This window comes from Pteropus vampyrus, unplaced genomic scaffold, assembly GCF_000151845.1.
Source record: "Pteropus vampyrus isolate Shadow unplaced genomic scaffold, Pvam_2.0 Scaffold9, whole genome shotgun sequence".
Lineage (NCBI taxonomy): Eukaryota > Metazoa > Chordata > Mammalia > Chiroptera > Pteropodidae > Pteropus > Pteropus vampyrus.
In genome coordinates, this window is record NW_011888790.1 from 13,347,156 (window position 1) to 13,369,993 (window position 22,838).

At 30.9% G+C, this 22,838-nt stretch overlaps 1 protein-coding gene across 3 annotated transcripts in view; it reads left to right on the top strand.

Annotated features, from left to right (window-relative positions):
- Window positions 1–22,838, top strand: part of PTPRQ (protein tyrosine phosphatase, receptor type Q) — a 179,937-nt gene that overhangs the window by 39,851 nt on the left and 117,248 nt on the right. For all 3 annotated transcript variants that reach the window (XM_023521148.1, XM_023521153.1, XM_023521158.1), the window contains exons 17-25: window positions 3,018–3,200; window positions 3,567–3,668; window positions 7,467–7,587; window positions 13,834–13,994; window positions 14,710–14,855; window positions 19,161–19,329; window positions 20,673–20,963; window positions 21,233–21,508; window positions 21,883–22,034. In XM_023521148.1, the coding sequence (XP_023376916.1) occupies window positions 3,018–3,200; window positions 3,567–3,668; window positions 7,467–7,587; window positions 13,834–13,994; window positions 14,710–14,855; window positions 19,161–19,329; window positions 20,673–20,963; window positions 21,233–21,508; window positions 21,883–22,034 (1,601 nt within the window). The remainder of the gene's footprint in view (window positions 1–3,017; window positions 3,201–3,566; window positions 3,669–7,466; window positions 7,588–13,833; window positions 13,995–14,709; window positions 14,856–19,160; window positions 19,330–20,672; window positions 20,964–21,232; window positions 21,509–21,882; window positions 22,035–22,838) is intronic.

A 22,838-nucleotide genomic window follows, 5' to 3' on the forward strand; every position in this document is an offset into this window, starting at 1 on the left:
GAGAGTGGGAAAGTATCACTAGGTGAGTGTTGTATGGAAGGGTAGCATATGGAGTTCTTCAAGAAGGAGGAAGGAGAAAAGATCTGAGTATGGCAAAGAGGAGCAATAAATACAACTACTCAACTCCCAGGTCTTATGGTTATAGGGATTATGGAGAAAAACAGATGGCACCTGTTACCCAAGAGGGCTAAGATACAGTGTTCTTGGCAAGTCTGAGATTTTACTGAGAGCCAGAAAGTTAACAAAGCATTCAGAGTAGTCGTTGAGGATTTTTCTCAATTTAATGAGTTGGCTTGGGAAGATACTAGGAAAGATTTGGGGTATTTAGGAAGGGATAGTAGAATTATATTGCTGTATATTTCTACATCAGACTATGTACTGATCTATAATCCTTCCTATAGTTTTAGAACTATCAACATTCATATGTCATTTTTCCTGTTAAGTTTGCCTTAGATGCAGTATACTTCATAATAGGTAATGATTGAATGCGAAGGGCACTGTATCTACACTTTCAAGACTTCTGAATTTTATTTCGATACTAAATTTTTTAGTAGCAGTTTTTATGTTCATTGTATTTAGAATACTAATAAAAAAGGTTCAATTTTTTTTTTGAAAGGAAAGAGTCTAATAGTGGGACTCTATGATGACAATAATATTAACATATTTAATTTATATTGTTTAATCCACAAATTAGCCATTATTGTTATTGTTCTATGCAGGCAATTTTTAAATCATTATCTTTATAACCGTGGTTTTCAGTGAATATTTTACTACCTTAAGTGCATTGTGTACCATTTCATTTATTGAGGTGGTATTGATGACATTCTCTTTGTTTTTGATTGTCTGAATATGTTTTTATTTTGCTCTTATTAATTTTTCTGGGTATAGAATTCCAGTAATTTTTCAATTAATGTCAATTGTCAGTCTAATTGTCATTCCTTTTAAGGTGATTTATCTTCTTTCTGGTGCAGTTGAGATCTCTTCTTTGTGATCAATACTTTCACAATGATGTTTCTAAATATAATTTTTTTAAAAACTTCCTGCTTGGATTTATTGGAATTCTTTGGTCTGAAGTTTGAAATCTTTCAATGGTTTTGAAAATCTTAGCCATTATCCTTTTGAAAATGTCTTTTTCTTTATTCTATTATCTTAGATCCCCTCGGTATAACTTCTAACTTCTAATTGCCATTTTATATCTTTCATATTTTCTTTTTCTGAGGAATAGTCTTGATAATTTCTTCAATACCATCATTCTTTTCTCTAAATTTCTCTCTGTCTTTATCTAATCTGATCTTTTATACATCAAGAGAATTTTAATTTTAGTTCATTTGTTTTTCTGTTCTAGAAGTTTGGGTCTCTTTCAAACCTGCCTGGTTATTTATATTATTTATTATTATCTAAAGAATTATTTATTCATATTTTCAAATGTTTGATTTCTTGAAATATATTAAACATTCATATTTTTATTTTTTAATAAATTCAATAGCTAAAGTCTTTTGAAGTCCGTGTGTGTGTGTGTGTGTGTGTGTGTGTGTGTGTGTTATTTTTTCCTTTTCCTTCGCTGGCTTTAACTATTGGTGCCTAATTTGCTTGGGTGTTTAGTGATTTTATCAGTGAGCTCATATTTCTTGAAACTTTATCTGTGGGAAATTTATGTGGCCTGAGTTGAAGTTCAGTTCTTTCAGAGAAGATTTATGTTCACTCCTGCTAGTTGCTTTTGAATAACAGAAACTCAGGATTACAGATTTACTTTCATTTAATTCTGAAGTAGAAGTTTTTTGCAGACGATATAGGCAGCATGGATTTGGACCACATAGGTTCCTAGGTCCAGGCTTATTTTTCCAAAACTGTATAATTTTTCTTTCTTTCCTACATCTTTATCCAAAAGAGTAACAAGAGAAAAAAAGTTTATTTTTTGTCCCCTTTTTCATGGTGGCTTTACTTCTCACTCTCCATTCCCTGAGAATGAATGAACTGCATTGCTCTAGTCCACAAGTCACTACTCACGTTGAATTCTATGACACTCTGCAGAATTCAAAGTGCCCCCTACAGTAGTCCAATATAATGTCTCTGGTTGAAATTGCATTATTTTGGGGTTCCAGCTCTTTATGCAGGAATCTCTCTTACCCTTCTACTGGTCCAAGGCTTTCTCTGGCACTTCACACAACTGTTAATACAAAAACTCAAAGTCTCCTGGATTGACCAATACCCTCTGTGGCAAAGCTGGCTTTAGTACCCGCTTTTATCTCTAGATACCTGTTTTTTCTGGTTTGTTTGTTTGTTTGTTTGTTTTATTTTATTTTGTTTTATTTTTTGGCCACCAATGATTTCTAACTTTCTTGACTACTCAGAAATTCTTTAAAAGAAAAAATTTATTTTAATTTTATGCAGTGTTTAATTATTTTAATTAAGATAGTCACTTAGTTTAGGGTACATATTCCGATATTTTGCCAGAATTGGAATCCCATATGTAGTGTTAGTATTTGAATACATGTAGAGAATCACTTATGACCATTGTGTTCAATACAATAAGAACATTAATTGATACAGAAAACTAGTGTTTTATTTAATGATATCCTGTATCCTTAGGAGACTGATGTGCTAACAGATCACAATATACAGCATTATATTTAGGAAAGATTACTTGCCTTGTCATAGATCTTATAGACAAAAACTAATTATTAACAATATGTATATATTTAATGAAAGACAAAATCAATTTTTAAGTGTTTTCGATCCTCTTTCATCTGCTGTGTGTTCTGCAGTATGAGAGCTTAATATGGTTATGTGTATTTTTAATAATAATAAACATTATACTGTAAAATTGTATTATTAATTTTCTTTTGAGATGAATTTTTTATGCAGTTATAAGTATATAATTTATCTACACCCTACTCCATTTATTACAATCACACATTAGGAGAGATATATATCTCCTAGTGTATTTGGATGAGAACTTCAGCAGAATAGACTTTTAGGATATAATTGTTTTATGCATTTTTTCATTTTTATCTTAGTGCCTGATAGTGCACCAGAAAATATTACTTACAAAAACATTTCCTCTGGGGAGATTGAACTATTATTCCTTCCTCCAAGTAGTCCCAATGGTATCATACAAAAATATACAATTTATCTCAAGAGAAGTAATGGAAATGAAGAAAGAACTATAGATACAACCTCTTTGACTCAGAATATTAAAGGTAAAAAAAAAGTATAATGTTGGATATTTATATTTGTATTGACAGATGACTACAAATATTAGCTTGTTGTTGTATTATAAATAGTTAAGTGCAATTAGTTTTATACAGAGTATGACAATTCTGACTTTTTGGTTAAATAAGCTAGGAGTTTATTCCAAGTCACATGAAACAATATTCTAGGTCGATCCTTGTCCACATTATCCTATATCATTGTGTCTTCATAATAGGAGTTATTATTCCATAGAACTACATTTTTATTTAGTTTTTACTTTTGGAAGATTGTTAAGAGACATTGCATAGTTTGTCTCATGCACATTATTAAAAGATATTTTGTAAGTTCAACATATCTATTTTATTTCTATTTAGGACTGAATAAATACACCCAATATATGATTGAGGTGTCTGCTAGTACACTCAAAGGTGAAGGAGTTCGGAGTGCACCTATAAATGTACTGACTGAAGAAGATGGTAAATATAGTAGTGCATAGTGGTGTAATTTGAATCCATCACATTTCAAGAAATGTGTATGTAGAATGAAGATATATAGTGAACACGCAATGCAATATATGAATGAAGTATTATAGAATTGTATAGTTGAAACCTATGTAATTTTATTAACCAATGTCACCCAAAAAATTTAGTTTAAAAAAAGAATGAAGTTATAATGTAAAAATCCCCTATCCTTGGGTATCAGGTTTTGTTTCACTCAACATTATATAGAGATTTCATTGTCATGCCATAAAAGGAGCTAGTATAGTCAGATTTCTGTTTAATAAAGTCATGTGTAAAATGCTTTTTTTTTAAGTTCTGAAGTCCTCTGCGCTCTGTAAAAAAATCACTAATGTTTATTTCATGGGGATTTTTAAGGCTAAAATTCTGGTTTGAACATCAACTAATGTGTTAGTTATAACTGTGTTTTTCAACTTTTACTTTCATAAAAATATACATTTACATAAGTTTTGTAGTAGAGTCTGTTATGTCAGCCTGCAACATTTTTTTTATATATTAGAATTAGCTTTTAATGAGTTCAGGGTATTTTTCAGGTTTGCTGCATAATTTGTAAGATGCTATTCCTGAATGTTAATAGCCTTCATATTGAATATTTAAACACACCTTTCCTAATCTGAATAAAATCAACTTTACTACTGGGACCCCTTTTACACTGGTACCTCACCAAGTTAGAGGCATATATCATGCTAAGTAAAGTAGTTTTGAGGAATATACTTGGGTTTGGATTTGCATTTTATGTTTTATACATTGTGTGTTTTGAGACTATTCTTTTTTTTTTCTGTAAAAGGAAGTCCTATTGCTGTGGGGGGTGGGCTTAGATGTATCATAAGTATTTATAGGTGATCTTTTTTCCCTTTCTCTTTCAAGTCTCCCTACCTTCGAGATAGGTTGCTCCCTGTGGAAATTCAGATTCTAGTCATTTGCCAGGACAAAATGTGCATTGTATACTTTTAGAAGAAAGGCATTATTCTGCATTGTTCTTATTTTATTCAAAATAATAAAGTCTTTGGAGCCCTCTTCTCCCATTTCAGGTCTCTTGTATTTTCACTTCTATCAAATTACTTCACCAAAGCATGGTGATAGGGTGCTCTGGGTTGCCCTAGTTTCTAAATCTTCTCAGTGTTTAGTCTTCCTTAGTCACAGCATCTACTTATTTATGCTTGTTTCTCCATCAAAATTTACCTGCCCACATATTCATTTTTTATAGTTAGATTTTCTTTTTGTTCTCAAAGTAAAATTAACTTAATCAACCAATCAATCAATCTTTTCTTTTCCATGAGACAATAGTCAAATGCTAGAGGAGGTTAGCTTTGGTTCTATCTTAGATAATACCTAAGAAAGGTATATTAAGTCATTTTAGCAATGCCGTTCTGGACATATCACCCACTTCTTTATTTCTAATCTAATGCAATTGTTCTGAGAATTTGAGGTTATATGAAGGAACATAGGCCAGCAATGAATGTATATGTTGAGCGGGCAGAGCTTTTTACCTCTCAAGTCAATAGTTTCTAATTATACTATATATCCGAATTGCCTGGGTTGTTAAATGTACAGAGTCAAAATAAACTTTCATCCAAGTCCTTGGCCAAAGTCATTTATACAATTGCTAAGGAATAGGATAAAGAACAAAACCCCCTTATCAAAAAATTACAGGAAATTGAGAATAGATAAAGGCTTGAGAGAGTTTGCTTTATTGGATATTAGGAACTCCTTGTTGTCATGGAGACTGCAGTTCGGTAGAAGGGATCGAAATTTAACAAACACATAGACAAATCATTTTTATAATACTATTTACTGGTATAAGTGTTCTCCAAAATTATTGACCAGAACAAAAGAGGGACTTTAGCTATTCTGAGGCATCCGGAAAAGTGTAACTGAGAAAGTTATGGCCAAGCTGTGACTTGAAGGAAGATGCAGGGTGAGAAAACGGAAAGATCTTACCAGCAGGGAGTATGAGCCTTATGAAGACCCTTCTCACCTTCCTCATATGCTCTGTCATGATGAATTGGGTAGATTTTAACAAATTTATTATATTATATTATATTATATTATATTATTATATTATTATATTATATTCATTATAATATTATTATATTAATTTATTTCAAATTTCATTTGTTTATATTTCAGAATACAAATGCCGAAATGATTAAAACTTAGTCCACTATAGTACATATGCAGAATTTTATTTAGATAGGCATGTTAATTTCATTTATTAAGCAATCAAAAGTATTATATAAAAAAGAATATACCCAAGGATATAGTGAAGATTAAATATAAAATACCAAAAATTATCTGATATTCCACATAAATGTCTCAAAGCATACTATAGAACAGTAATGCTTAGTTACAACATATTATGTTCTAAATCAGTGGGTTTTTTGATTGAAATCCTATTTTCCAATAATAAACAATAGTTAAATTTTGCCAAGATATGAGGGAAAATGTTATAGGCTTTTGTTTTGACAAATGAGAGTCGTCAGAGTAATGCATATCAGGAAACAGACATCTCCAAAAGATATATGGATTCTTGTAATGATCAGTATTTGATCGCATTTTTATTGTAGTGCTAATAAGAATACCAAATGAAAATATAAATACAGCTAGCTGTCACCATTATTCTGTAGGATTCATCTCATAAAACTTTCCTCTGCTCAATAAACTTTTTTTAGAAAATTGTTACCAAAATAATGAAAATACATACACATGCACACATTTGTGTGTATCACACAACTATAACTGAAATTATTCTGAAAAATTTAAAAGTTTAGATAAATTAGGTAGCATTTTCTCCAAATTATAGGAAAAGGTGATCTGTGCATGTACTAATTTATAAATTAACGTTGTTTGAAGATCTCAGCAAATTCTCTGAATTTCTATTAACATCATATGAGTTCCCTTTCCATGTATAACTATAACAATAATCTAAGTTTTAGTAATTTATACCCTCTTGTATGCAAGAAGTTATATATTAATATTCTAAGACATTATTGTGCTGTTACACAGCCACTGAAAAATGCCATTCTAAATGTTTCACCTAAATGGAAATGTAAACTTGGCTAACTAGTTTATAGTAATTTTTTTTAGTGCTTAGTCAATGCAGAATGGCCTAAGTATTTGAATCCTTATTCTATTATAGCAGAATTAGAAGTGGACCCTAAACTGTTTTTCCTATTTATGTGCTATGCTGGTGTTTCCTTTGTAAACCATTCAATTTCAAAGACTCAGTGAACAGATTTTGATATCGTTCTATGTTTTATTGACACAACTGCAGTTGAGGATGTAGTTTTTATTTGTAAGGTCAATCATTTTAACTGCTTCCCAATGTTATGCTTATCACTTTCCCATTACTTGGATGTGTGATTTTTTTCTCCACCTATTTTTTTTTTGGAGGGGGGAGCTCTTTAACTGTATATTATACTAATTCACCCAATAGTTTTATTTTTATTAGAGGGTGATAATTTACCAAGATGTTCTTGAACAGTAGGTGAATCACTATGACATACCCCCTGTTCTTTTTTCTCATGAAATATTTTTTTCCATTGAATCATAGAAACAGATGTTCTTACACCACCATGCAAAATCTCCTTTTATCATCTCATTTTGAAAGTAAACAGTCTCTGGTGCCCATGGAGAAAGACACTGTACCTGATTCATTTACCAGAAAGTTTATAATAAAAATTTTGTGCATTTTCATTTTAACCTTTTCAAATATATGTTTAATAAAATGTATTGTCCAATATTCTAACTTTTCAGCTCCTGAATCTCCCCCCCAACACTTCTTTGTAAAACAGTTGTCTGGTGTCACAGTGAAGTTGTCATGGCAACCACCCCTGGAGCCAAATGGAATTATCCTCTATTACACAGTTTATGTCTGGTAAGAATTTTTTCTTTTTTGGAAATAGTTCTGAGAACAAGTATTAATCTGTAACATAATAGGAATGTAGGTTTTTTTTTTTTTTTTTTTTTTTTTTTAATTTTTTGCTGTTCACCTAGGGATTTTTTTTTTTTTTTTAGAATGTGATACTACATTAAGAACCTAATTACTAGTAGGCTAGTTAATATGCTTTTATGAAGAAACAAATTTTTCCCATATTATATAGAGGTCTAAGCATAGTCAAATGTTGTAATTTTTGTAATTAAAACAAAAACAATTATGCAGTATGCATAATTATACTAAATTTCTGCTTTTAAAAGTTATGAACTGATCAACTTATGTGAATGCAGTATATAATTTTAAACTTTTCTAGAGTTTACACAAATATTCTCTAAGTTATTATAATTTTAAGTTTTCTTAAGCAGAATAATTTTAACTAAATTTTAAATAAAATTTAACTAAAAGACATTTCTTCCGAAATCTGCTAAGGTCAGTTTTCCACTGAAATGTAAGTAGTGGATTTATTTTTTTCTAATCATCTTACCTGATTACCTATTTATGCATTGGTTCTTACCTGATTATCTATTTATGAATTAGTTATGAAAAAGATGAAATCTTATAAGGCATCTCATGTCAATTAACGACATGGCTATACTGCTTCATGAACAATAGATAAAAATCTGTAGTTTGATCTATTGTAAATGCTCTTAAAAGGATTCATCAGTTATATAACTTATTTCCTAGTACATTTTAAAACTCTCAACTCAGAAAATATAATTTAACAATATTTTATAGAACAAAAAATTTTCTTACTTATAGATTCCTGACTTAGAAGATCCAGCATTAAGAGACTATAATATTTTAAAGAAATCTACTCTTCTCTCTCCTAAACTAAGATTTTTCTTTTCCCAATCTCTCTTTAAACTTTTTGCATACTGCTCTGTCGGACTGTAACTCCTGTGTTCTTCATTGACTGATTCCTAGTCATTTTGCCTAGTCCTGGCAAAATTAGGAGTGACATGAGAGATGTTAGTGGGAAGAGAAGCAGTGAGAAGAAGGTAACCATTTCCCTCTGTTATCCTTTTCATTCATTTATCTATTCATTTTCATTCCTTCATTCACAATTTTGATAGAGTGCTTATATATCTGTGAAGAAAGCACACCTAAGACCCTGCCCTCAAGGAGCTTGCATTCTAAAGGATAACTGGATTATATACTCATAAACAAACAAATGAGGGAAACAAAAAAAAAAAAGAGGGGGGGCTGCTTTTGATGAGATGTCTGGGCAATAACTCTTTGAAAAAGTGGTATTGAGTTGTGATCTGAGGAGGACAAGTTACTTCTTGTCATCTGAAGATCTGTAGGTTGGAGTTTTCCAAGGAGAAGGAACATCAAATGCATGGACTCTGTGGGAAAATACAACTTGCCATTTTGAAGACCAGAAAGAAGATCAGTGTTGCTGGAGGTAACAGAGATAGAGGAGATTAATACTGGGTGATAGGAGGCAGTTGAAGGTCAGGAGCCAAGCCATAGTAAGGATTTTGTTTTAACTTTAACAATAATGGGAATTGTTGGAGAATTTCAAGTACTTAGATACTTTATGGAGAATGAATTGTAAAGGGCAAAAGTTTTAGCACAGAAAACAGTATGGATACTATTTTAGTAGGCTGGGCAATAGATGTTATTGACAATGGGAAGGATGAATGGGTAGCTTTGAGCTACATTTGTGAAGAAGAGTTGACAAGACTTGGTGATGGATTGGCTACAAGGATGAAAAAACAGATGAATTAACTTCTAAACTTTTTAATCAAGAGTGGTGACTCCAAGATTTGGACACAATTTTACAGAGTTAGAAAAAACTAAAAGTGCCCCTCGGTGATCTGTGTAGTTCCCTTAAATGACTGTATAAATGGTGGCTGTCATTATTAGCAGGATTTCTGTTTCAGGGTGTCCATATTCCTCTCATAATTCTGCTTGCATTATTTCAGTTGTTCCAATAATTACCAAATTCTTTTAAAAACAATATCTTTGGATAGTTACTCTTTTCAATATGTCTGCAAAATTCAGACTGCGTTACATTTGTTGCACTGTATGACTTCTGTCCTTATCATGAATATTTCTTTGCAAAATGGATGAGGAAGGTTAATGTATAATCATTTTATATCCACTACCGTGTGAGTATGGTTTGTGGATGATATGCTCAGAAATCTGCATTTAAAATTATTTTTTCCTTCTAAAGTTTGCTTTGTGAAATAAATTTTATGATCTAACAGGATGATAAGTAGCATTTTCCCTCAAATATTGATAAATTATACTTTTATGCTTTCAAATAACATTCCTAAAGTAACTACCATTAAATAAATGAATTTCTATTACAGCACTGTAAGCTTATTTTTCTAATGCATTTTGGATTGAGATGTATTCTAGTAGACTGCTATAAAATATTTATTTACCTTATAGTTGAATTGAACTTGGATTTGTTTAGCAATTTTACTTCTATATTGTTAGTAAAATTTAACAGAAGCTTTCTCCTTTGTTTAAAAACTCCAGACTGAATGCCCTATAAGGTTTAGCTAAAGACTGGGATGAAAGTAATGCTGACAATTCTAGCTTATGTACAGATCTTGGCTTTTAAATGTTTCTCAGTTTTCTTAGCAGTAATTATGAGAAGCAATTTTAAATAAGTCAGTCCGACAAATGTGTATTAAACTCTGTGGGGAGATAGAATTTTAAAATAATTGTAGACTAATTGGAGATAAAATATGCCCATGTGAAATAATTTAAAATACTTACTGAACAATATATTAAGAAGTCAGAACAATTCTAATGCAGTTTTTTATTAAATGTCACTAGTCAAATCCCCCAGTAAAATAAAAACTTACCTTTGAAAATGGCTTTCCATATGCTAGAAAGTATTCTTCATCCTTTTTCTTTCTCCAGTTTTCCAAAAGATTTTCATTGTATTAAAACTGTTTAATGGTTTGAACATAGGATATAGATTAATAATCAGAATGGGAAGAGGGTCATTTCAAATTTCCTGAATTTACCTCCCATTTTGGAATGAAGGTTATAAAGATAGATGTATAAGTCAGGACAACAACTCAGTGGAAACAGTATATGAAGCTTGGAGGAAGCATGAATGAGCTGTGTCAAGAAGTGATAAATAGCATTGTAGAAATGGAATATTGGAGCCAGATTGGGATGATGAGTGACACAAACAAAGATGGAGGGAGTGGTTGCAGCACTATCTAAAGAACAATGCCCTCCTAACTTCCACATATATTGTCCACCATTTAAAAGACTAAAATAAAATGTAGAAATGAAAATCAGTGAATAAATTATTTTTTTAAATGGTCTACAGATAACCAATAAACATAAAAAGACATTCAATCTCACTCATGGTCAGAGATTTGCAAATTAAATAGATTTTTTTGTTATTAAACTTGCAGAAATCAAGATTAATATCCAGACTAGTAGTGAGAGTTGCAAAAATGTATACTCTCACACATTATTATTGTGACTCTAAATTATAATAAGTTATAATTTGAAACAAAAATTATTTTGGAACAGCAAACAAAAAATTAACATAAAAAATTCAAACCATTTGACTTAATAATCATTCCTGGAAATTTAACCTGCAGAAATAAAACTACCATTATGAAAAAAACATTTGTGTAAGAGTGATTACTGCATCATTGTTGGTAATAACTAAAGAAAAAAAAGAGAGACAACCTAAATGTTAATTTATAGAAGAAAGGCTAAATATCTATGATACATTCAAATTAGTCAACTACAAAAATAAAAAGAAAAGAAATGCTAATCCACACCTCAAAAAAATAATCATATAGATCATTGTTATTCACATCAAAATACAGAACATATACTTTTATAAATGAAAATAAAACACTATAATGGAACACAAAATAATCCTATTATAATATTTTTAAACCAATAAGAACAAAACAGATTTCAAAACTAAAACCAGAAGTAGCAGCTGATTATGACAGTGTCAAAGCTGGGTTTCTCATGCATGGGAGGGAGTGACTGCTCTGAACTGCAAGATCACTCACTGAGATCGCTCTTCAGAGAGCAGAGAGCTCAGGCCTCAGCCCAAAGGTTAATGTACGTTTCCTCTGATATGGCAACAATGTGAGAACAAGAAAGATGGAGTCAGGAACTCAGGGATAGCATCACTTCTGTTTCCTTTCCATTTCTCTCGGTTCTCAGTTTTATGGCAAACCAGCTCTTACATAACTAAGATACATTCTGAACTTGAATGTATCAGAAGTTGAAATTTCAATTGAAGTTTATTTATGCTAGATATTATTTATTTAGATATTTTTCTACCTTAGTCATTAAAATATCACCTCCAATCCTAAACTCCCAAAGGAAAACAAACCCCAAACAGACAACACACATTAGTATCTGCAAAATTTTGTTAGCACTATAGTCTCTGAAGATAAATCGGGATAGATGTAGAAACCATATTTATAAATGCTAATAACTGAGGTGAATTACTGAGTCTATTTAGGTAATTTATAAAGATTATCTTATTTTTACTGAAATATACAGATATTTGAGACAAAATTTATTTTTGACCTGCATTTTCCAGGTAATTGCCTTGATTTTTCACTATCTATAGAATGTAATCGGGGTTTTTCTTATTGTAGGCAGGTACTTATCTGAAATATTTTGCTACGAAGATCAGGGCAAGAAGGCAATGTGAGGCAGCAGACAGCATTTAAAAATATGCTTGAAAAGGAATTTTCAAAATAGATATAATGCAATTAGATTATTTTAGTTAATTTCATAGCTTTAGGGATATAAATTGGATTAACTATATTGCAGTGTTCTGATGACAAGAATATAGAACTGGGTAAAATTTCTATGACAAGGCATCTTTCTCTGAGAGAGACATCGCATTAAGATTTTGAAGAGACCCTCTCCTGGTGTCTCAGTGAAGTTGAAGAAAGTTCTTTCTCCCTGTTGCTTCTGAGAAAGGGTGTCTGATCAAACTGTTTCAAATTGCTGAATAGCTTGGCTAATCTTCCCTATCTCCAATAGCATACTCTGAATCCATATTTTTCTTACTATGGTAAGCTTTCCACCTATTTTTCAGATAACCATACTTATATTTGCAGTGAATCGATGCTTTTGTAATGGTAAAACCATGGCTGACATGTATCTCTTTGTAGATAGCCCTGATTTATATAAAATCTATTATTCTTTTTAATGATTCAAGAATTCAAATATTTCAATAGTCTAGGGGGAACATTTATCTTCGGAGGTAATATCCATTTACTTCTTGGATACCTTGTGTTTCTAAAGAAGAAAAAAATGAGGTTATTTGAGATATACACTTTTACAGTAATATAGATCATATTTTTTTACCTAAATTCTTTAATAATTAATTTTGTTATTCTTAAAATCTAAATTTCTTTTTAAAATGCAGTTTTCAGCACCTTTGTATCCATGTTCATTCTTTAATTTAGGTTTTAATCTATACCTAATTCAAAACTATGGAGCCTGAACTAACATGACTGAAATAAAATAATTGTAGTGCTCTTTTACTTAGCAATATTTTGTTCTTTAGACTTTTTCGCCCTCCTGTTGTGGTACTTGGAGAATTTTGAGTCAATATTTTCTTTTCTGGATTTTAAGTATTTTAAGATTTTAATTGAGTAAGAACTGTGAGCTCTATTTTTATCTTTTCTATATGTTATACATACATTATTTTCAGTCTTATTTTTAATTAAATAAATAAAGGGTAACTCACTAGCTTGCTATTTTACATAATCTAGTCAGATATTTACTACTTATGTATATGAATTGATCTTAGGTAAATGTTACTTTTGTATAATATATGAAAATGAGTTTGATAAATATATGGTATAAATAAGATTTTTCCAACATTTAAAAAGAACAAATATTAGACCAATTAAAACGTTGGTATGAAAACGAATTTAGATTCCTAGAGATCCATTAAAATCAGTTCTAGAAAACTCTAATATGAATGTCTTATTAATACTTGGTTGAATTACAGAATATGCTTGAAAACAAAGAAGTTTATTTATTCTGAAATTCACTCTTCAGCATTTCAGGATAAGTGGCATCTTTATCCTATTAGTCTGGATTGATAAATTTTTGTGCATAAATTTTATTTTTAATGTACTTGCACCCAAAATATATATGTAACATTTCATTTAAAAGTCAATTATACAGAAATATCTCTTTTCTCTTTTACAGGGATAGATCATCATTAAAAATTATTAATGTAACTGAAACATCATTAGAGTTTTCAGATTTGGACTATAATGTTGACTATAGTGCATATGTAACAGCTAGCACCAGATTTGGTGATGGGAAAACAAGAAGCAATATCGTTAACTTTCGAACACCTGAGGGAGGTGAGTTCTTTTCAATGTAAGTCAAGTAAAAGAATATCCTACTCAGACAAAAGAGTGTTAAATATAAAAATGTATCATTAAGCATATTATCTATTGGTTGGGTGCAAAATTGCTTTTTCGTCATTTTCCAGCTGTGTGACATTGGGGAAGTTAGTTAATCTCTCTGTGCCTCAATTTCCCATCTGTATTGCAGAAACAATATAGTATCTACTTCACAGGGCTATTTTTGTAAATGCACTTAACGCAAAACTGCACACTTAGCAAGCACTGTGTGTGTTTGTTACATGAAACAAAATAAAATATATGAAGTCAGCTCTCTGCCTTTGTCTTCTATTATTCGATTTTAAAATTCTAAGTTAAGTCAGAATTTCATATTATGTATTCAATGTTGGAAACTTGTTACAAGGTTGTTTTCAAATCCAGGGCTGCAAGTATGTTTTAGAACTAGAACAGTGTTTTATGAGTAAGAAATCTATCTGTCCTCTGCTTGGATGTTGCTATAGGTAGAGTGTTAGAGGGATGACCCAATGAACCTCATGGAATGAACCTCATGGATTTCATTTCTGACTTGTAATTAGATGTCATTCCAATTTATTATTTTTTTGAAAAAACAATTATCATCACTTATCAAAGGCAAGTAAAATTTAGAACACTCAGACATTATTTGAAGCCACAAGTACAATTTTTTGTTCAATTGCCTTTTTTTTTTAAATAGCACCAAGCGATCCTCCCAAAGATGTTCATTACGCAAATCTCAGTTCTTCATCTATAATTCTTTTTTGGACACCTCCTTCAAAACCTAATGGGATTATACAATATTATTCTGTTTATTACAGAAATACTTCAGGTACTTTCACACAGGTAAGACTTGAGTGTTCTCTTGTTCTTTATTTATATTGCTCAATTTTATTGACGATGATATATACTTGGCATGGTAGAAAAAATCATTTATCTTATGATGATAATTATGCATAGACATTTTATAAAACTCTCATTGACATAGAAAAATGTGGTGGCAAAATGTCAGATACATTTTAATCTACTTACCTCTCTGTCTATACATACACACACACACACTCACACACACATACACACATAGATTCAAATATATTTCCAATAATGAAGCTGCCACCTATTTAAAATTCTGTACCTAAATATATCCTTCAATTCCACTCCTCCAAGCAGTGTTCTCCAAAGAATAAATGGTTTAATTTACCCTCAATTATTTCTCGACTAAAAAAATTTCTTTTGTTTGTATACAGTATAGTTTTCATGTTTGAATGTGTTTATGTGTTTTTCTTCATTAAAAAATGTTTTTAATTATTAGCAAGAAGGGTTATTATCACTATTATTACTATTATTAATAGTATCAGATATGAAATTACTAGAAATGTGATTATTTAACTTGAGATATACAAGGTTCTAGTGTCACACAGTTTGCAGTTGGATACTTTCTGGTATATGAATGAAAATAGTTATGAAAATAGCTAAAATGCATTTCATTTAGAGGTATATTTTAATTTTTCAGCAAAATTTCTTTATTACTCTAAACTAAATATTTCACAGAACTCTAATATATGAAAAGAATAAACTTGGAATTGTTGTGATTGAATCAAGAATGGGGGAAGTTGGAATATAATTTGAGAAGAAGTACTGCAATTTACAGAATATGTACCTTAGAAACTATTGACTCCATATTGATTATGACTGGCCATTCTTATTTCTTTGTATCCTTTTAAGGAGGAGAATAGAAACAGATAAACCTTAGTCATTCCAAGTTGCCTAATTCTATTTGTGACTGACGACTCAAGTTTAGACATTACAGTTAGTTCTTGTGAGCAGCAATCTCTGAGAATAAAGTTAGTTGCTATAGTGCATCTGTAGGGCAGTTTACACTAATGGATAAGATCAGAACAGAATTTTGCAAGCTGTCTCAGGACTAACCCAGCAGTGAGTTCAAGAAAGTCTAGAAGTTGGTCCTGTCTTTACTTTGTGTTCAAGGCCCTCTAAGAATGGAGTCGTATAAGAAAGGAAGATCTTTTTGTTTCCTACTCTGTAAATCAGCAATTTTTGTTGTATGTTTTTGTTTCGCTCTATTTGTGGGAGAGAATGGGGATTAGTGTGCAATTTATTATTGTTGTTTAACCACAATGCTGTTTATAAATGTAACAATGTCATTACATCGTAGAGATTATTTGAATTGCGGATTTTTCTTTTTTCATGCATTTAACGAAAATATTGCAAAGTAGTGTCAGTAGTTCTGAATCTTAGCAAAACTTTTGCCCCAGACAATTTACTTTATGGCTTATATATAATTCCATTTTAGTTCTCTTTGTCCACATCTAAATAATTATGTGTAAACATCTAACAATAGTTTAACATGATCTTTATAAACCTACTTATTCAAACTTGGGTATATAATATGGTTCATTTGCAATTCATCTAAGTTAGAAAATATAATCTTTTATTAAATAATCTAAAGAATGCTTTTAAGTGTGACAGCTGCAAGAAGGCACAGGCTAATAATGTTTAAACATTTTTCGTATGCTTGGAGTTCATCTCTGCTTTAATTTATTACTAAGGTTAATGTTAAATGTAGCATCAAAATCTTCACTACCTAATTTTCTGCTTTAGATTGATTAAATAGAAGACATCCTCAAAATGAAAATTCTATAGCAGAATAAATGTATAGCTTTATTATTTCTCCTTCTTTGCCTTCTCTTTCTCACTGAACTGTGTAGAATATCTCACGCATGGCACATCATATTCTACTTCCTTTTCCTGGTATCTGCTATTGTCTTAGCTCCTTTAAGTCATAGCAAACAACTTGAAGAAAGGGGTCATGTGACATTTATCTTTCCATCTCCTGAAATCCTCTTGTACTTCATCATACATAGATTTAATGCTCGATAAATATCTTAATTGAAAGAACATAAATTGTTATCATAGACCAACAACATTTTCGGTACTTAGTTACAATTTTGGAGCACTTGAGTTTGTAGTGAAGTGATCTTTCCTTCTTATTTTGGGGAATTTAATCTCTCTACTACTACTTGGCAGTTTATCTTGTTCTTCCTTCAGTTGTTCACTTTGTATTTTGTATAGTGTATTAAGTCTTCTACATTTTAATTTTTATCCACTTATGTCATGTCTCAGTGTGCCTGACATAGTCTTATTTTTGTAGCCGCCAGCCCCTGAAAGACTCACGGACCACCAGAAATCAGTGAGTTATAGGAAACACGCTCCTTATTCAGCCAGCTGGGTCTGCCAGGGGTGCACAGACCCCAAATTAAGCAGCCTCAAAATGTAGAGGTATAGGGTTTTTAAGCCCTAAATCCCATTCCTCATTCTGTCTTAAACACAAAGGTCTATTTTTCTCTTATTCACTACCTGTCAACCCACAGGTTGGTTGTGCAAGCGGGGGTACAGAAGCAGAAAGCTTATTGTTAGAATGTTATGTTCCCATGGGCGATAGCCTATGTTCCCATGGGCGATAGCCAAGCAGTAATTTTCCAGCAAGCACATTATTATATGAAAAAGTGCTAAATAAATACTGGTTGATTAATCAAATTTGAAAAGTTTTTATTAAATACCTTGAGACTGCATTTATATACGCAAAAGAGTAAGCCTTAATTAGATAATTTGAGCCACAGGATATTTTTTCCAAAAATAAACAGATGAATGAAATAATCTAGATAATTAACCTAATTATAAATTTGTTACATGTCCGTGCATGTCTATGCATGTCTACGCACATTCAGTATGAATGACTTCTGGGTGATTCAAAATAATTTGTTGCTGAGTTGTCATCAAGGTCATAGGTAATCAAAATAAATTCTATGCCAAAGAAAAATTCAAAGTTGTACCAAAAAGCTACGTGAATATTTTAAGCAATACTTTATATAAGCCAGTTATTTCATGTGTAAAGTAGATGTGTTAGAAGATATTAAAGTTCACAGATCATATTTTGTGTGAGATCGTTATGTTTTAACTTGTCTGTTCCTAAATAAGTCACCACGAATTGAAGTAGATCTTTTCTTACTCTCACTCTTCCCCTCCCCAATCTCAAATATTGGCAAAAGAACCACAAAAACTTGCTGAATTTAATTTGTTTACACATTGCAGAGCCATCTTAACTATAAATTTTAGCCAGATTGCTTATCCTGTTATTAATTTAAATAAACCAATTACTATTTGCTTTTTTAAATTCTGTGCTGGACATGGTATTAATTGCTTTATGTGCTTTATATCATCTAATCCTCAAAAGCTCTCCGAGAAGTAGAAATGATTATTCCCATTTTATAGTTGAGGAAGGAGAAGCTTTGAGATGACATGGTTTATCCAGGTCTACTCTGCCAGAAGTGAATGCAGGTTTATAGGACTCTAAAGGGCTTTGTGTGGATTGGAACAATTTAGATTTCTCAGTGTAGATAGACGTTATTACAAAATTATGGACACTAATTGTCTACATGATATTTTTTAAAAGTCTTTTTCTTTATTTTAAAATTGATTTTGTGTGTTTTGTGTTTAAAATTTGATCAGATAGAATATGCATAAATTCCCTAATAATTCAAAAAATGTCTTGGGACAAATGTAACTAGGAATCAGGCCAGAGAATTATAAAATTTCTCTTACTCTGCATTTAGCTGTCTTCTCTTTCCTCCCTATGAACATAGAAGAAAAAGGAACCATTAAAGATGAATAATAATATCCACTTGAGTTAATAGAAAATGGTGAAGAGTTTCATAATTCCATCATTAATAGGAAGAAAAAAATTAAATTTTTATGATATTCCCAAACTTCTTTAAAATATATAGTCAATGTTTTGAAAAATACTTGAATTTTCATAAGAAAACTGATACTGATCAGCACAGTTGTAGCATTTTCAGTTGGCCACTGGACCGTCTCCATTACTAAGCTTAGAGATTTTATTCTTTGCTACTCTGTACGTGATTTTGTAATTAAAACTGATGCCATCTATTCCTCTTTTAGTACAAACATATTTCCAGTTTAATTATTGCAATAAAAATGCTCTATGTTGATTTTCCTCCAAAATTAACATATTAAAATAATGAGACACCAATTCATGGATAATAATTATTTTTAAATGTTCACGTATACTAAAACTATATTCTGAACAATTAAAACAATATGTTTATTTTTCAGAATTTTACACTCCTTGAAGTAACCAATGACTTTGACAATATGACCGTATCTGCAATAATAGATAAATTGGCAATATTCAGCTACTATACATTTTGGGTAACAGCAAGTACTTCAGTTGGAAATGGGAATAAAAGCAGTGACGTAGTTCAAGTATACACAGATCAAGACAGTATGTAAATGAAAAACATTTATTAATCTTTAAGAAGATTAATTTAAAATTTATAATTATTTTATGACCTCTTTCTATCTATATGTATTGGGAGTAAAATCTATATGTTATTTAGGCACATTTAACTAGTCATTATAGAAGTTTGAAAATGCATTTTAATGTAGCTATAAAGCTATTATAATAGCCTTTTCTATTCATAAAAACCTCTACAATCCATTCATAAAAATTCCGCCATGTTTATTGCTTCCTAATATGTCACAGCCATCTGGTTATGGGCATGAAAAATACTGTTGCACACATGGATGAATTTTCTAATAGTTAATAAGCTCATCCATTTAAATCCACACAGGACTCTATGCAGCATCTTTGTTTTTATTGTATTTGTGACCAATATACCCAGAATATCTTTTTTTTTTTTTTAACCCCAGATTCTGCAGAATCTTGTTTGTGTTGAGTATTCAGAAAACTATAATGACTGAAGCTCTTGATTCATAGGTTTCAGCTTTGAGAATACAATGATACATGGATCATTGCCTTTTTCTTCTTATGGTCATTTCTTTTGTTCACTTATTTTTTAAAGGCTAGTCTCTCATCGAGAAGTGGTATTGGCCTATACTTCTGCTAAGAGTGAAATTCCATGTTTATTACCTTAAGATCATAAACTGACAGGCGCTATAAATATGAGTGAATGTTTTCTTTGTTGCAACAATCTTTTAAATAGTTGACAAGTTGACCAACAGAATAAGTTATGATAAAATATATGTTTACAGAGTCTTTATCAAAAGTGTTTTAGTGAATTATGTGGTCCATATCATTTCAGGCCTTCTTGCAGATCTCTCCCAAGATTTTTTATCAATCTATAACTTTTTTTCAGGATATGATAGCTTCATGAATAATAAACATGTTCTGTTCCCTTTTCCAGGTGAGAGGTCTTAGATGACCTCATATGTGCAATAAAGATAATATTTAGAAGACAAAAACTAAAAATACTGTATAGATTATATATATTATTAAATATTTAAATATCTGAGTATACAGATACACACAAATATGTGTACGTACATGCTTATAATCTCCATGTTGTAAGAGAGAAAAGCCAAGAGAATGTTATATAAAACAATCTCATACATATTAAAGATGACAAGGTTTATTTTGAATGACTTTAATATTATTATTTAGAGAATATTTTTATTAGGTAATATTTATTACATCTGCATCTAACTAATGTAAGAGTTGGTGGTGTAATAGATGCCATTTCAACAATTATCTTCATTTTGTGAATTTGCTTAAAATTTTTTGAGGGTGACTGATAATTTTTATATTTTGCATGTTACCTATCATAGTACCTGAAGGGCTTGTTGGAAACCTGACTTATGAGTCCATTTCATCAACTGCAATAAATGTAAGCTGGGGCCTACCATCTCATCCAAATGGTCTAGTCTTCTACTATGTTTCTCTGAGCTTACAGCAGACTCCTCGCCATGTAAGACCACCTCTCATTACACATGAGACAAGCATGTATTTTGATAATCTGGAAAAATACACTGACTATATATTAAAAATCACTCCATCAACAGAAAAGGGATTCTCTGATATCTATACTGCCCAGCTACACATCAAAACTGAGGAAGATGGTAGGCTGGATTCTTTTATTGTCTATTAAGCAGATTGTTGGCATCCTCTTACTTATATTGCTTTCTGACAGAAAACACTATTCTTATAATTATATAGATTCTGTTTGGTCTCAGGTAATTAGCTTTTCAATAAATACAATAAACTCGAAGTTTCTTAAAATTAAAATGATTATCTGCTAATAAAATTAAGTATCATTTTTATTAAAGCCTCTTCTTTTTAATGTTAATTCACTTTTGTTTCATTTAATCTTCTTCTTTTTCTTTTATAGTCCCAGAAACTTCACCAATAATCAACACTTTTAAAAACCTTTCCTCTACCTCAGTTCTCTTATCATGGGATCCCCCAGTAAAACCAAATGGTGCAATAATAAGTTATGATTTAACTTTACAAGGACCAAATGAAAATTATTCTTTTATTACTTCTGATCATTATGTAATATTGGAAGAGCTTTCACCATTTACATTATATAGTTTTTTTGCTGCTGCAAGAACCATAAAAGGACTCGGTCCTTCCAGTATTCTTTTCTTTTACACAGATGAGTCAGGTAAGCCAGAATCCATCTTCCTTCAAATGATATCACTGTTGCGGCACTTGCTGTCATCTCTTTTTAAGGAACCTCATAGAAAATGAAAGCATATTTGATTGTCTATTTGTAACAGGCTTACAGCTATTCATCTAGTTTGCATAACGCTTTTCTATTTTTTAATTCAAACTTCAGAACAGAGTGTTCTGTTAAAAGCTACTTTGGAACTACTGAGTTCCAAGTACGAAAACAATACTTCTATTATTTATTTCCAAAATTAAATATGATCATTTTATACATCTTTCTTAACCAGCATCTTCAGGAAGCTAGAGTCACAATGATATTTGTATGTTAAAAAAATTATGATATAAGTTTTATACTGTGTTTTCCTGCAGTGCCTTTAGCACCTCCTCAAAATTTGACTTTAATCAACTGCACTTCAGACTCTGTATGGCTGAAATGGAGCCCGAGTCCTGTTCCAGGCGGTATTGTTAAAGTATATAGTTTTAAAATTCATGAACATGAAACTGATACTGTATTTTATAAGGTAGGTTGATTATAACAGTATATGTTTATTTCAAAAAGATTCAGAAATTGAATCAAAATCTTTTGACATGCAGGGGGAAAATGGACTGCTTTAAATTAAAAAAGAACCATCTTTTATAAAACCTTTTTTGTTTCCTATAACTCAAGGATGCTTGTGGAAAACACAGAAGATATTTGCCAGATATGGAAGCTGAAGACATTGTAGTGCAATTTACTTAGAAACTGTAACTTATGGATATCTACAATTTAAAAAATAATTGCACCATTTTGTTAATGCTGGAAAGTACATAGTAAATTTTTTTCAGACTAAAACCTGTTATTATCTTAAGTATAATATATTTCTCTTTGTTGTTAAAAGAAGTACCAAGTAAATGGTTTTAGTCTTTTCAGAAAAGTCTTTATAATGGACTTCTGGTAATCTTCTCTGATAGCATTAATCCCACATGAATTAGTCTTTAAAGATATATCATTATTCTTTTACTTTCAATGCTAATTAGTTTACAACACTAAACACCTTTTCTCTCCTTCATTTTTAAGTTTCAGAACCAATGAAAAATGCCCAAAGAACTGATATAACAAGGGGTCTCAAATATACTTCTATGATTTTTAGCATTTAATCGCCAAAATATGTTATAGTACATAGCATTGATTTAAGAAAGTGTTCTTATTATTTTTTTCCCAAAGGCAAAGTGAAGCTGAATGCTCTTATTTAGTTATGGCAAGGAGAGTGCAAAAAATCTGCAATAAACATTGTCTCCAATATTATATGTATTACAATTTATTACGGATGGTAAATCATTTTTAT